Source organism: Tachysurus vachellii, chromosome 10, assembly GCF_030014155.1.
Source record: "Tachysurus vachellii isolate PV-2020 chromosome 10, HZAU_Pvac_v1, whole genome shotgun sequence".
NCBI lineage: Eukaryota > Metazoa > Chordata > Actinopteri > Siluriformes > Bagridae > Tachysurus > Tachysurus vachellii.
Window position 1 is genome coordinate 5,557,100 of NC_083469.1, and position 17,819 is coordinate 5,574,918.

A 17,819-nucleotide genomic window follows, 5' to 3' on the forward strand; every position below is an offset into this window, starting at 1 on the left:
GGAGAAACAGTCTCACACACACACGCACACACACACACACACACACCTGCAAGCTCAGGTGGGTCTCGTCTCCCGGGCTGAGCAGCGATGTGCTGGAGGCCGTAAGGGATGAGGAAGAAGAGGAAGAAGATGGTGAGCTTCCCCCCTGAGGTCGAACCTCCGTCAACTTCTTTAGCTTCAGGTCCACGTGCCTGCTGTTCATCACACCTATAGAGAGAGGAGTAAAAAAAGAAACTTCATACACTGAGTCTGATCTTCATAACTCTTATTCTCCTCCAACTCCAAACACACACTCCACTTCTGTAGGTTACTGTACAGTACACCTACAGGTAAACACAACACACCACTACACTCATGACATGGTGAAACTGACATCAGCACATGAACAAGCGAGTACAGAGGGATGTGAGAGACTCAGGTGTGCACGTCTACCTGGAATGGTTCTTTTTTAGATTCTTTGATGTTGCTTTGATGTAATTTGTCCTCACAGAAGGTCAAGTATACATTTAAAATCACTTTACAATTTATATATATATATATATTATATACATATACATATGTATGTGTATATATGTATGTGTGTGTATATATATGTGTGTATTTTATGTGTACACACACACACACACACAGAGTAGATCAAACTACCCCTAGCCTTCATAAACCCCCTATGGCAACTAAACCACTCGCAGAGAACCACTCGCAGTCATCTTCATTTTTCTGTCATAGAGGATTTCATGCTACTTATTTATGATATTTGTTCTGTCCAGTGTGGCTGATACTGAATAACTGCAGGAAAGACTCAGGTTTCATTTTGACTTTTCTTGTAGTTACTGTAAGTTGAAAAATAGATTCCCCCCAACACAGAATTAGCAGAAGATACAAACTTTTGCACTCATCTGTGATCTTAAAGTAAATGATAAACTTGTAAAAAATGTAATAAAATATGCAGTAAATAATTCAGACCTATTTTTCTACATTAAATGACCAAAGGGTCAATTACCCAAATTAGTTTTGATCTCTCTCTCTCTCTCTCTCTCTCTCTCTCTATACATTTGTACATATAATTCCCCTCTTGTAGTTCAGTTTGCAATTTCATCCTGACTCAACACTTGTGGTTCACCCACAATGCCACCCTCTGATTTTTTCTGTGTCCAAGCTAAAGCATTCTAACATCCTTCACCCTTTGTTACCCGTTTAATTCCATTTTCTTTTCTCTCTCTTTCTACCTTTCCTATTTTTCTTTTGGCATCAGGGAAAGTTGTGCATCCTCTCTTTCTCTCTCTGTCTCTCTCCAGAACTGAGTGAATGAGTGAGTGGGTGGGGATGAAAGAGAGAAATGGTGTGTTTCATGTGCATCCCCCTCTCTGCTCCTCTCCTCTTCTCTATCCATCTATACCTCAGACTGTCTGAACCCCAGCAGTAGCACCACCACAGGAGCCATTTATCAGGCCACAACACAACCCAGATAAAGGCTGTGTGTTGACCGAAAGTTAGTGTTAGTGCAGAAACAGCTTTAAAACCGTCTGCGAAAAGAAAAAGACATCAGCCATCATGGGGAGTAAATAACAAATTGAGACAAAGGACTAAAATATACAAACTCAACCATACTGGACCAAAAGACACAAATAAGTCTACTGTACAGAATACTGTACAGAAATCCTTGTGTATACAGTATGAGCCATCAATCAAATACACCATACTAATGTTTACGCCATAATATTGAAGTCATACACACTCTCCTAAAATATATATTGCTGACAGCACTGCTAATAAGAGTCATAAATACACTATGCATAACAAATCTGCTATGACTATATATATATATATATATATATATATATATATATATATATATATATATATATATATATATATATATATATATATATATGCTATAACTCAAATACACTGTCCAGAAGTATAACTCAAATATAATGTACATAAGCATAACTTGAATGTGCTAATTGAAATGATACAATAAAAATGCTGTATGTAAGCAAGCTCAGACACACTGCACAGAATAACATGCACTACCAAAAAGCAAATACACTGCCTTAACTCCTAACTCAAATACACTGCCTTAACTCCTAACTCAAATACACTGCCTTAACTCCTAACCCAAATACACTGCCTTAACTCCTAACTCAAATACACTGCCTTAACTCCTAACTCAAATACACTGCCTTAACTCCTAACACAAATACACTGCCTTAACTCCTAACTCAAATACACTGCCTTAACTCCTAACTCAAATACACTGCCTTAACTCCTAACTCAAATACACTGCCTTAACTCCTAACTCAAATACACTGCCTTAACTCCTAACTCAAATACACTGCCTTAACTCCTAACACAAATACACTGCCTTAACTCCTAACTCAAATACACTGCCTTAACTCCCAACACAAATACACTGCCTTAAATCCTAACTCAAATACACTGCCTTAACTCCTAACTCAAATACACTGCCTTAACTCCTAACTCAAATACACTGCCTTAACTCCTAACACAAATACACTGCCTTAACTCCTAACTCAAATACACTGCCTTAACTCCTAACACAAATACACTGCCTTAAATCCTAACTCAAATACACTGCCTTAACTCCTAACTCAAATACACTGCCTTAACTCCTAACTCAAATACACTGCCTTAACTCCTATCTCAAATACACTGCCTTAACTCCTAACTCAAATACACTGCCTTAACTCCTAACACAAATACACTGCCTTAACTCCTAACTCAAATACACTGCCTTAACTCCTAACACAAATACACTGCCTTAACTCCTAACTCAAATACACTGCCTTAACTCCCAACACAAATACACTGCCTTAAATCCTAACTCAAATACACTGCCTTAACTCCTAACTCAAATACACTGCCTTAACTCCTAACTCAAATACACTGCCTTAACTCCTAACACAAATACACTGCCTTAACTCCTAACTCAAATACACTGCCTTAACTCCTAACACAAATACACTGCCTTAAATCCTAACTCAAATACACTGCCTTAACTCCTAACTCAAATACACTGCCTTAACTCCTAACTCAAATACACTGCCTTAACTCCTAACTCAAATACACTGCCTTAACTCCTATCTCAAATACACTGCCTTAACTCCTAACTCAAATACACTGCCTTAACTCCTAACTCAAATACACTGCCTTAACTCCTATCTCAAATACAGTGCCTTAACTCCTAACTCAAATACACTGCCTTAACTCCTAACTCAAATACACTGCCTTAACTCCTAACTCAAATACACTGCCTTAACTCCTAACTCAAATACACTGCCTTAACTCCTAACTCAAATACACTGCCTTAACTCCTAACTCAAATACACTGCCTTAACTCCTAACTCAAATACACTGCCTTAACTCCTAACACAAATACACTGCCTTAACTCCTAACTCAAATACACTGCCTTAACTCCCAACACAAATACACTGCCTTAAATCCTAACTCAAATACACTGCCTTAACTCCTAACTCAAATACACTGCCTTAACTCCTAACTCAAATACACTGCCTTAACTCCTAACACAAATACACTGCCTTAACTCCTAACTCAAATACACTGCCTTAACTCCTAACACAAATACACTGCCTTAAATCCTAACTCAAATACACTGCCTTAACTCCTAACTCAAATACACTGCCTTAACTCCTAACTCAAATACACTGCCTTAACTCCTAACTCAAATACACTGCCTTAACTCCTATCTCAAATACACTGCCTTAACTCCTAACTCAAATACACTGCCTTAACTCCTAACTCAAATACACTGCCTTAACTCCTAACTCAAATACACTGCCTTAACTCCTAACACAAATACACTGCCTTAACTCCTAACTCAAATACACTGCCTTAACTCCCAACACAAATACACTGCCTTAAGTCCTAACTCAAATACACTGCCTTAACTCCTAACTCAAATACACTGCCTTAACTCCTAACTCAAATACACTGCCTTAACTCCTAACACAAATACACTGCCTTAACTCCTAACTCAAATACACTGCCTTAACTCCTAACACAAATACACTGCCTTAAATCCTAACTCAAATACACTGCCTTAACTCCTAACTCAAATACACTGCCTTAACTCCTAACTCAAATACACTGCCTTAACTCCTAACTCAAATACACTGCCTTAACTCCTATCTCAAATACACTGCCTTAACTCCTAACTCAAATACACTGCCTTAACTCCTAACTCAAATACACTGCCTTAACTCCTATCTCAAATACAGTGCCTTAACTCCTAACTCAAATACACTGCCTTAACATATACACTGGTGTGAAAAAGTGTTGGCCCCCTTCCTGATTTTATATTTTTTTGCACGTTTTTCACACGTTAATGTTTCAGATCATCAAACAAATTTAAATATTAGTCAAAGATAACAAGTAAACACAACATGCAGTTTTTATATGAAGGTTTTTATCATTAAGGGAAAACTAAATCCAAACCCACATGGCCCTGTGTGAAAAAGTTTTTCCCCCCCTGTTAAAACATAACTGTAGTTTTTCACACCTGAGTTCATTTCTCTAGCCACACCCAGGCCTGATTACTGCCACACCTGTTAGCAATCAAGAAATCACTTAAATAAGACCTGACTGACAAAGTGAAGTAGACCAAATCTATCATTCTGGAAAAGGATGATATATATATATATATATATATATATATATATATATATATATATATATATATATATATATTACATATTACACACACACACATACTGTACATACATACATGGGCCTGTTTTGCTGCATCAGGACCTGGAAGACTTGCTTTGATAAATGGAACCATGAATTCTGCTGTCTACCAAAAAATCCTGAAGGACAATGTGTGGCCATCTGTTCGTGACCTCAAGCTGAAGTAAACTTGGGTTCAGCAGCAGGACAATGATCCAAAACACACCAGCAAGTCCACCTCTGAACGGCTGAAGAAAAACAAAATGAAGACTTTGGAGTGGTCTAGTCAAAGTCCTGACCTGAATCCTACTGAGATGCTGTGATATGACCTTAAAAAGGTGGTTCATGCTCGAAAACCCTCCAATGGGGCTGAATTACAACAATTCTGCAAAGACGAGTGGACCAAAATTCCTCCACAGCACTGTAACAGACTCATTGTAAGTTATCGCAAATGCTTGATTGCAGTTCTTGATGCTAAGGGCGGACCAACCAGTTATTATTTGGATTTTATTTTCCCTTCATAATAAAAACCTTCATTTAAAAACTGCATGTGTTTACTTGTGTTACCTGTGACTAATATATAAATTTGTTTGATGATCTGAAACAAAGTGTGACAAACATGCAAAAAAAAAATAAAATCAGGAAGGGGGCCAACACTTTTTCACACCATTGTAACTCAAATACACTGCCTTAACCAATAACTCAAATACACTGCTTTAACCTATAACTCAATTACGCTGCCTTAAGCTATAACTCAAATACACTGCCTTAACCAACTCAAATACACTGCCTAAACCTATAACTCAAATACACTGCCTTAACCTATAACTCAAATACACTGCCTTAACCAACTCAAATACACTGCCTTAACCTATAACTCAAATACACTGCTTTAACCTATAACTCAAATACACTGCTTTAACCTATAACTCAAATACACTTCTTTAACCTATAACTCAAATACACTGCTTTAACCTATAACTCAAATACACTTCTTTAACCTATAACTCAAATACACTTCTTTAACCTATAACTCAAATACACTGCCTTAACCTATAACTCAAATACACTGCCTTAACCAACTCAAATACACTGCCTTAACCTATAACTCAAATACACTGCTTTAACCTATAACTCAAATACACTGCTTTAACCTATAACTCAAATACACTTCTTTAACCTATAACTCAAATACACTGCTTTAACCTATAACTCAAATACACTTCTTTAACCTATAACTCAAATACACTTCTTTAACCTATAACTCAAATACACTGCCTTAACCTATAACTCAAATACACTGCCTTAACCAATAACTCAAATACACTGCTTTAACCTATAACTCAAATACACTGCCTTAACCAATAACTCAAATACACTGCTTTAACCTATAACTCAATTACGCTGCCTTAACCTATAACTCAAATACGCTGCCTTAACCAACTCAAATACACTGCCTAAACCTATAACTCAAATACACTGCCTAAACCTATAACTCAAATACACTGCCTTAACCTATAACTCAAATACACTGCCTTAACCAACTCAAATACACTGCCTAAACCTATAACTCAAATACACTGCCTTAACCTATAACTCAAATACACTGCCTTAACCAATAACTCAAATACACTGCTTTAACCTATAACTCAATTACGCTGCCTTAACCTATAACTCAAATACGCTGCCTTAACCAACTCAAATACACTGCCTAAACCTATAACTCAAATACACTGCCTTAACCTATAACTCAAATACACTGCTTTAACCTATAACTCAATTACGCTGCCTTAACCTATAACTCAAATAAACTGCCTTAACCAACTCAAATACACTGCCTAAACCTATAACTCAAATACACTGCCTTAACCTATAACTCAAATACACTTCTTTAACCTATAACTCAAATACACTGCCTTAACCAATAACTCAAATACACTGCTTTAACCTATAACTCAAATACACTGCCTAAACCTTTAACTCAAATACACTGCCTTAACCTATAACTCAAATACACTTCTTTAACCTATAACTCAAATACACTTCTTTAACCTATAACTCAAATACACTGCCTAAACCTATAACTCAAATACACTGCTTTAACCTATAACTCAAATACACTTCTTTAACCTATAACTCAAATACATTGCCTAAACTTATAAGTCAAATACACTGCTTTAACCTATAACTCAATTACGCTGCCTTAACCTATAACTCAAATACACTGCCTTAACCAACTCAAATACGCTGCCTTAACCTATACCTCAAATACACTGCCTTAACCTATAACTCAAATACACTGCCTTAACCTATAACTCAAATACACTGCCTTAACCTATAACTCAAATACACTGCCTTAACCTATAACTCAAATACACTGCTTTAACCTATAACTCAAATACACTTCTTTAACCTATAACTCAAATACACTGCCTTAACCTATAACTCAAATACACTGCCTAAACCTTTAACTCAAATACACTGCCTTAACCTATAACTCAAATACACTTATTTAACCTATAACTCAAATACACTGCCTAAACCTATAACTCAAATACACTGCTTTAACCTATAACTCAAATACACTTCTTTAACATATAACTCAAATACATTGCCTAAACCTATAAGTCAAATACACTGCCTAAACCTATAACTCAAATACACTGCCTTAACCTATAACTCAAATACGCTGCTGTAACCTATAACTAAAATACACTGCCTTAACCTATAACTCAATTACACTGCCTTAACGCAGATACACACAGCTTGAAAATTGAAAGATTGCGAGAGAGCATGCAGTTTGGGTGAGGGCTTGGTTAGTGGTTAGACACACACACACACCCACACACGGTTAGTTTACCCAGAGAAGCTAGGTCAGTAGCTGAGTTAGTAAAGTCTTCCTCCAGCAGACAAGAGGCCATTGGTTCCTCCTCATTATCATAAATAGTGACATCATCATCGGGCGACGATACCACTTGCTCTTCTTCGGACCTCTCTTCCTCACCATCTACACACACCTTACTCACCATGACTGGAACAACAGAAATGCAGATAGCCCAAAAAAGGAGAGAAAGGGTTAGTAAAGAGACAAAACTGTAAGTTAGTTAAGTGGATAAAAAGAGTCTGTACATAATCTTCTCGTAGCAGTTGCTTTAACGTCCAAGTTGTTTATTATGTTAAATATTATAACTTTAACAAATATTTTTTCAAACATTATCACTATAATTTTAATGATCCTGGTCTACAGGTATTAATTGAAAGAATAGAATGAAAACAGAAGAAAATAGCTACTATTTTTCTTCATCCTTTTTTCAATTTACTTTCCATGATACATACACGCACACACACGCGCACACACACGCGCGCACACACGCGCACACACGCGCACACACACGCGCACACACACGCGCACAGCTAAAGCTAATTAGAAAAAGTGGCATGCTGGTGGAGTTGGTAAAGTTTTGCGGGCAAGCATTTTACTCTGCTTAGCTTCAGTTCTCTCCGAACTACAGCTGTGTGTGTGTGTGTGTGTGTGTGTGTGTGTGTGTTGGGGGGATTATGCGTTCTGCACTGCAGGCCTTGTGCATCAAGCCTATAGCATTTCCCTGCGACCTGATTTTTAATGAGTTCTACAATTAGCAAAATTGAACAGCCAGAAAGACCAAGTAAATGTTTTTTTTCCTCTCCCTCCCTCCATCCCCTCCTCCTGCTCTCTTCCCATCATCCCTCTCCACTGTGACTTCCAGGCCCTGTTAGAGGACGGCTTGGTGTTTCAGGCCTCAGCAAACAAAAAGCAAAAAGGGAGAGCAGAGGAAGGCGTGCAGGCCGTTAACCAGATCCAGGAAAGGATGAAAGGGAAAACGGACGCTTGTCAGAAAGAGATTAGAGATACGGACAAATTTAATGCAGAGGAACATTGTGCTGTATGTCAGCTAGCTGTGATAACACCTGTCCCTCAGGATGAACTTTAGGGCTTTATACACCTCTTTAATTCTACACACATAATACTAGCAGCTAAACTGACCAACATAAATCATATTCTGTTACTAGCTCTGATGCTAACACAATAAATCACGTTAACTGACTGCTAGATTTTGTGATGGCCTGCTGATGCGAGTTATATGGGGATCACACCAAGCTCACTGTGAAATAAATTAAAAATAGTGTTCAGCAATTTAAGCAATGTGAAATCCTCCTGTGTGTTTTAATTATGACCACAGGGCAATGAAATGATGTGAATGTGTGTATGGTGATTGGTGTGTGTGTGTGCGGCTGTCGTTAGGTGGTCTTAAGTTTTTTCTGACGTATATCTGAAGGATTAACAAAGAAACTTCTACCTGAACAAATGGATTTGTAGCCCTGTGTGAACACTTTCAAATTAGGTGTGTGTTTGTGTGTGTGTGTGTGAGATTTATAACGTAATGCACTTTTGGCACACCACAGCAGAGGTAAAGAATAATAATAAAAAGAAAATCATGGATGGATCCGTTTACTATTTTGCAGCACAGAGAAAGACAGAGACACACACACAGAGACACACACAAACACGGAGACATACACAAACAGAGACACACACACGGAGACACACACACGGAGACACACACACGGAGACACACACACGGAGACACACACGGAGACACACAAACGGAGACACACAAACGGAGACACACAAACACACAGAGACACACACAAACACACAGAGACACACACAAACACACAGACACACACAAACACACAGAGACACACACAAACGGAGACTCACAAACGGAGACTCACAAACGGAGACACACACACCCAGACACACACGCAGAGACACATAAAGACACGCAGAGACACACACACGCAGACACACACACACACACGCACGCAGAGACACACACACACGCAGAGACACACACACAAACAGAGACACACACACAAACAGACACACACACACGCAGAGACACACAAACACGCAGAGACACACACACACGCAGACACACACACACACGCAGACACACACACACACACGCAGACACACACACACACGCAGACACACACACACACGCAGACACACACACACACGCAGACACACACACACACGCAGACACACACACACGCAGAGACACACACACGCAGAGACACACACACGCAGAGACACACACACGCAGAGACACACACACGCAGAGACACACACACACGCAGAGACACAGAGAGAGAGACACAGAGACAGAGACACAGAGAGAGAGACACAGAGAGAGAGACACAGAGAGAGACACACACACACACACGCAGACACACACGCAGACACACAGACACAAACAGAGACACACACACAAAGGGACACACACACGCAGACACATACACACGCAGAGACACAGAGAGAGAGAGACACAGAGAGAGAGAGACACAGAGAGAGAGACACACACACACATGCAGACACACACGCAGACACACAGACACAAACAGAGACACACACACAAAGGAACACACACACGCAGACACATACACACGCAGAGACAGAGAGAGAGAGACACAGAGACACAGAGAGAGAGACACAGAGAGAGAGAGAGACACAGAGAGAGAGACACACACACATGCAGACACACACGCAGACACACAGACACAAACAGAGACACACACACAAAGGGACACACACACACATACACGGAGACACACACACGAAGACACAAACACACGGAGACACACAAACACACAGAGAAACACACAGAGACGCACACAGAGACGCACACAGAGACGCACACACAAAGGGACACACACACAGAGGCGCACACACACGGAGGCGCGCACACACATCTCACTAATGTTCTCTCACTTTATTATATAATGTTCTGACATCTCACTAATGTTCTTGTAGCTGAATGAACACAAATCAGCACAGACACACGTCAACATCTAGTGGAACAGTAGACCACAGTAGACAATGCCCAAGGTTTAGAATGGACACATATGAGTGTGATGACCAGAGGTGCACATACCTTTGGTATATCTTTGGTAAGCATGTGTGTATCCACAGAACCTGGACATACATATGTATGTGTGTGTGTTCTGTAATGATGTGTCAGTTTGTTTGTGAGAAAAGAGAAGTGTGTGTGTGTTCACACGCCATGAAAGCCCCCTGCACCCACCTCCAGCTGCCTTTGACCTTCCTTTGAACTCTCCTGCAGAAGTAGAGGTGTCTGAGTGTAGGGGGAACTCAGCCATCTTCACTCCTGATCGAGCCTCCGCTATCAGCTGCCTCGCTCGCTCCCTCAGCTGCCTGCGCCTCTCCTCGTCACGCTCCTGCAGGAAGAACACACACACACACACACAAACACACACACAAACACACACACAAACACGGGAAAGTGGGTTATTGAACAGGTGCCATCTTGAGTAATTGAGTGAAATGCCATTTTCAGCCCTCTCTAACATTATAGATCAGAGCGACAGAAACCTGTTTAGCAGCTGTGTGTGTGTGTGTGTGTGTGTGTGTGTGTAAGAGAGCGAACAGTACACAAAAAGTAGATATTTTATTCTATTTTTTCTATTTATTATATACTATTTTTCTACATCAGACTATATTTCAGATGTACACTTTCACATCAATCTGTTCGCGATTCACCTTCACATCAAACTGTTCACCTTCACATCAAACTGTTCACCTTCACATTAAACTGTTCACCTTCACATCAAACTGTTCACCTTCACATCAAACTGTTCGCAATTCACCTTCACATTAAATTGTTCACCTTCACATCAAACTGTTCACCTTCACATCAAACTGTTTCGCGATTCACCTTCACATCAAACTGTTAACCTTCACATCAAACTGTTCACCTTCACATCAAACTGTTCACCTTCACATCAAACTGTTCGCAATTCACCTTCACATCAAACTGTTCACCTTCACATCAAACTGTTCACCTTCACATCAAACTGTTCACCTTCACATCAAACTGTTCATCTTCACATCAAACTGATCGCGATTCACCTTCACATCAAACTGTTCGCGATTCACCTTCACATTAAACTGTTCACCTTCACATCAAACTGTTTCGCGATTCGCCTTCACATCAAACTGTTCGCGATTCACCTTCACATCAAACTGTTCATCTTCACATCAAACTGTTCACCTTCACATCAAACTGTTCATCTTCACATCAAACTGTTCATCTTCACATCAAACTGTTTGCGATTCACCTTCACATCAAACTGTTCGCGATTCACCTTCACATCAAACTGTTCACCTTCACATCAAACTGTTCACCTTCACATCAAACTGTTCACCTTCACATCAAACTGTTCACCTTCACATCAAACTGTTCACCTTCACATCAAACTGTTCACCTTCACATCAAACTGTTCGCGATTCACCTTCACATTAAACTGTTCACCTTCACATCAAACTGTTTCGCGATTCGCCTTCACATCAAACTGTTCGCGATTCACCTTCACATCAAACTGTTCACCTTCACATCAAACTGTTTCGCGATTCGCCTTCACATCAAACTGTTCGCGATTCACCTTCACATCAAACTGTTCATCTTCACATCAAACTGTTTGCGATTCGCCTTCACATCAAACTGTTTGCGATTCGCCTTCACATCAAACTGTTCGCGATTCACCTTCACATCAAACTGTTCGCCTTCACATCAAACTGTTTCGCGATTTGCCTTCACATCAAACTATTCACTGTTCACCCTCACATGGAACTGTTCACACTGACATCAAACTGTTCACACTGACATCAAACTGTTCACACTGACATCAAACTGTTCACACTGACATCAAACTGTTCACACTGACATCAAACTGTTTGCGATTCACCTTCACATCAAACTGTTCGCAATTCACCTTCACATCAAACTGTTCACCTTCACATCAAACTGTTCACCTTCACATCAAACTGTTCACCTTCACATCAAACTGTTCGCAATTCACCTTCACATCAAACTGTTCACCTTCACATCAAACTGTTCGCAATTCACCTTCACATCAAACTGTTCACCTTCACATCAAACTGTTCACCTTCACATCAAACTGTTCGCGATTCACCTTCACATTAAATTGTTCACCTTCACATCAAACTGTTCACCTTCACATCAAACTGTTCGCAATTCACCTTCACATCAAACTGTTCACCTTCACATCAAACTGTTCGCGATTCACCTTCACATTAAATTGTTCACCTTCACATCAAACTGTTCGCGATTCACCTTCACATTAAATTGTTCACCTTCACATCAAACTGTTCACCTTCACATCAAACTGTTCACCTTCACATCAAACTGTTCACCTTCACATCAAACTGTTCGCGATTCACCTTCACATCAAACTGTTCACCTTCACATCAAACTGTTCGCGATTCACCTTCACATCAAACTGTTCACCTTCACATCAAACTGTTCGCGATTCACCTTCACATCAAACTGTTCGCGATTCACCTTCACATCAAACTGTTCGCTGTTCACCTTCACATCAAACTGTTCACCTTCACATCAAACTGTTCGCAATTCACCTTCACATCAAACTGTTCACCTTCACATCAAACTGTTCACCTTCACATCAAACTGTTCGCGATTCACCTTCACATTAAATTGTTCACCTTCACATCAAACTGTTCACCTTCACATCAAACTGTTCACCTTCACATCAAACTGTTCGCAATTCACCTTCACATCAAACTGTTCACCTTCACATCAAACTGTTCGCGATTCAACTTCACATTAAATTGTTCACCTTCACATCAAACTGTTCGCGATTCACCTTCACATTAAATTGTTCACCTTCACATCAAACTGTTCACCTTCACATCAAACTGTTCATCTTCACATCAAACTGTTCATCTTCACATCAAACTGTTTGCGATTCACCTTCACATCAAACTGTTCGCGATTCACCTTCACATCAAACTGTTCATCTTCACATCAAACTGTTCACCTTCACATCAAACTGTTCATCTTCACATCAAACTGTTCACCTTCACATCAAACTGTTCGCGATTCACTTTCACATTAAATTGTTCACCTTCACATCAAACTGTTCATCTTCACATCAAACTGATCACGATTCACCTTCACATCAAACTGTTTCGCGATTCACCTTCACATCAAACTGTTCGCAATTCGCCTTCACATCAAACTGTTCGCGATTCACCTTCACATCAAACTGTTCGCCTTCACATCAAACTGTTTCGCGATTTGCCTTCACATCAAACTATTCACTGTTCACCCTGACATCGAGCTGTTCACCCTCACATGGAACTGTTCATCCTCACATGGAACTGTTCACACTGACATCAAACTGTTCACACTGACATTAAACTGTTCACACTGACATCAAACTGTTCACACTGACATCAAACTGTTCACACTGACATCAAACTGTTCACACCGACATCAAACTGTTTGCGATTCACCTTCACATCAAACTGTTTCACGATTCGCCTTCACATCTAACCGTTCACCTTCACATCAAGCTGTTCACCTTCACATCTATGTAACTGTTCGTTATCTGCATTCACATCTAACTGTTTGCTATTGGTGGATGTCCAAATGTATATCTGAGAAAACAGATATTGTAACAAATGGCAATTGGATAGACTGCAATTGGATTTTTAAAAAATAAATGTATTTCTGTAACTGGAAATGTTTACCACATAAATAAGTATGGTATGGGCTTTATTTTGCTACCTATATATTGAAAAAGAAATAACTTCTGGAATAGTGACACCCTGAATGACACCTAATCCCTAACAAGTCTGCTTCATTCCAGGGTACAGCATTTTTCTGTCTATTCCACAACATTTAACTGTAAACGGATAAAGAATTACAACCTGCTCCTTAACAAAAGGAAATAAGTGTAATTGTTTGTAAGTGGCTGTGGGTTTAATAAGTTCACACAAAAGTCACGTGTCATTCCTGACTTAATTAAACAAGATGTTTAGATGTTTATAGTCCTTTCTTTTCCGCTCTTCTGGAAAGCGGCGCTAAAATAGACAGCGAGTGTAAAACTCCTGTGTAATGATTAAAGCTAAAACGGCCTCATTTCATGCATCGCATCCCTGCATATTAATTACGAGAAAAAGAGAAAAAGAAAGAGACACAACACAGGAGCATGTTATCGTATGTTCAAATGCTCCAGTGCACACAGACTGTAGCGTCGAGAATAATTACTAATGTACTGAATAATCACGCTAGCTTCAGAACTTATAGATAAGTGTCTGTGAGAAGCAGCGCACTCTGATTTGATTTGAATTACTACAGCAGAAGGAACTTTAATGAGGAACTGAAGCTCTTTTGCCACTTTATCCGGTTCAACTAGCAGACGAGTCAATTTGTAGGTGTAGAATTAGCGACGTTAGCTCGTGTGTCGCTCTGCTCTAACCTGCCCGTCACGGAAAAAGCGTATTTCAGACCGGCGGAAAAGGAAACTAGGAATCGTGTCAGCTTCAATCTACCCGTGTTCATTGGATAACCTTTTTTCTTTATTTTTACCTCATCAAAAGCAAAGAGAACTGATGCCGAATTAGAATAAAATAGATAACTCGGTAAAGAAAACGCTCCTTCAGCTCGGAAACATGCGAAATCGAATCGCATCATCAATACAAAAGCAAAAGCTTTTTAGTAAACCAGAAATCAAAGAACCAACATTATCGCATACCCTAGAAAAATGTAATAATCTATTACACAACAAACAGGAAAACTTTCAGTACAACAAAAAAGCTCTTCAACTCGTTCAATTAATATTATAATCCCTTCGTCCGTCGATCGCACCATCGATCCATCCATCCATCAATCACTCTGTCCATCACTATCACAGATGTTCCACAGTAATATCACTCTCTCTCTCACTCATTTTCTACCGCTTATCCAAACTACCTCGGGTCATGGGGAGCCTGTGCCTATCTCAGGCGTCATCGGGCATCAAGGCAGGATACACCCTGGACGGAGTGCCAACCCATCACAGGGCACACACACACACACACTCTCATTCACTCACACAATCACACACTACGGACAATTTTCCAGAGATGCCAATCAACCTACCATGCATGTCTTTGGACCGCGGAGGAAACCGGAGTACCCGGAGGAAACCCCCCGAGGCACGGGGAGAACATGCAAACTCCACACACACAAGGCGGAGGAGGGAATCGAACCCCCAACCCTGGAGGTGTGAGGCGAACGTGCTAACCACTAAGTCACCGTGCCTCCCACAGTAATATCATTTAACCATAAAAGAACAAAAAAAAAAAACTAAACAAAAACAATAATGATGTTCTTCAATTAGCACAAATAATTGTAGGCAAATTGCAGTGGTACATGAGAAACGAAGTCTGGGACATTTTGTCACTGGAAAATAATCAATGTCCTGGTGGAAACTCCACTCCATGTCACCGTGTTGTTGATTATTTTCCCATAACAACAAAAAGGTCCAGATGTTTTATTCCTCATTTAACATGAGTGAGATTACACACATGAACTGATGCACCGACATGTTTACACTAAAGGAAACCTGCACATCCACACACACACACACACACACACACACACACACACACACACGCCTGTAAGCTGTGATATGATTCTTCTAAGCTGGGCTAAGATGTTTTCACACGTTTTTAAACCAGCAGTTACATACATATTGTCTCTCTCTCTCTCTCACACACACACACATACGTAAACATTTGCTGACCCTGGTGTTTCTTAATCTCTGTACAGACCTCTACGAACACGTTTCCGGTCCAGTAGAACAAGACGGCTCACACGAACTCTGCCGCATTCGTGGTACGGCTAATTATCTCCGTCTTCTTCATTTCCATCCCAATGCTCTGTTTGTAGTCGTGTTTCGGAGGAACAATGAGCAGTTGTGATAATGAGTGCGTCCCAATAGCAGGATCCTAATGAGGAGCGTTACAGAGGAATGAAGCCGGAGGGCTGAGTTTAACTGCTAGTCGATAGTCACAGTTTAACTCGTTACACACACCCGAGGGCAGAATACATGTTTAACTAGTGTTGTGGTGGCAAATGGAAAAATGGTCCATATAGTTCATAAAGAAAGAAAAAAGCCCATTAGTATACAGACAACCCAAGAATTATTCACACCTTCCGTAAAAATAAGCGGTTTCCAAAGCTGTGTTTTCAAACCGAATCGTCTAATATACTGATGTCGGTTCCTCAGACGTCTTCAAATCCGGACACTGATTTTCGATCCCACTAACTTCCTGAAAGAAGGAATCAGAATTTGAGTTCTGAATTCGTGATCAACAATCTTCACAAGATTCCTGTGGAAATCTGTGTACTGCACCTCAAATACAAGTTTTTTCTTTACCAGCTCAGATCGTCTTCTGTGCCATGAAGATTTTGGACCTCCACTGAGATGAGGTTGACTCTGTGAGGATCCTGAGGCATCTAGAGATCTACCAGCTCCAGATACTAAAGAGGAGATCTGAACTCCATGTGATCTTTTACACTAATACAACATTTATCAGACTGTCACCCAGATGAGGATGAGGTTCCCCTTTGAGTCTGGTTTCATCCTTTACCATCTAAGGGAGTTTTTCCTCACCACAGTCGCCTGAGTCACCCCAGGCTTGTTCATTGGGGATAAAAACAAACACATTTAAATATCTAATATTAATCTTGAATTTTGTATTCTATTAATCTTTATATTATTCTTTATATTAACCTTTTGTTCTATGTTTATGTTTCTTAAAGATGTCCATTGTAAAAAGCGCCATACAAATAAACTTGAATTGAATTGTACTATAATCTCATGGATATCTGTGGAAGGGAAAGCAAAGTTCTCAGATTTCTGCCTAAACAAATATTTCTGACTTTTCAATTTTTGAAAAAATTTCTTGCTCTACAGTAGAAGTCTGTACAGGTCTTGCTCTACAGTAGAAGAGCATCAGCAGCAATCGTGGTTCGTCTGCGTCTCTTTCCCCTGCCGTTCCTCGCCTGAGGAAAAATATAGTTGGAGTTTCTTTGTTTTGAATTGAAGCAGGATGAACTGGTTCATCTGGGGGAAGTCGTGGCCTAATGGTTAGAGAGTCTAAGGTTGTGGGTTCGAGTCTCGGGCCGGCAATACCACGACTGAGGTGCCCTTGAGCAAGGCACCGAACCCCCCA

General features: G+C 40.0%; 1 protein-coding gene across 2 annotated transcripts in view; it reads right to left on the minus strand.

Moving 5' to 3' along the window:
• The window catches only part of ehbp1 (EH domain binding protein 1), a 162,966-nt gene that overhangs the window by 42,380 nt on the left and 102,767 nt on the right, over positions 1–17,819 (minus strand). Inside the window, exons 16-18 of one of the 2 annotated variants that reach the window (XM_060878999.1) lie at positions 10,837–10,990; positions 7,569–7,739; positions 47–207 (exon numbers count right to left, since the gene is read on the minus strand). In XM_060878999.1, the coding sequence (XP_060734982.1) occupies positions 47–207; positions 7,569–7,739; positions 10,837–10,990 (486 nt within the window). The remainder of the gene's footprint in view (positions 1–46; positions 208–7,568; positions 7,740–10,836; positions 10,991–17,819) is intronic. The other variant, XM_060879000.1, reaches the window with a different exon arrangement.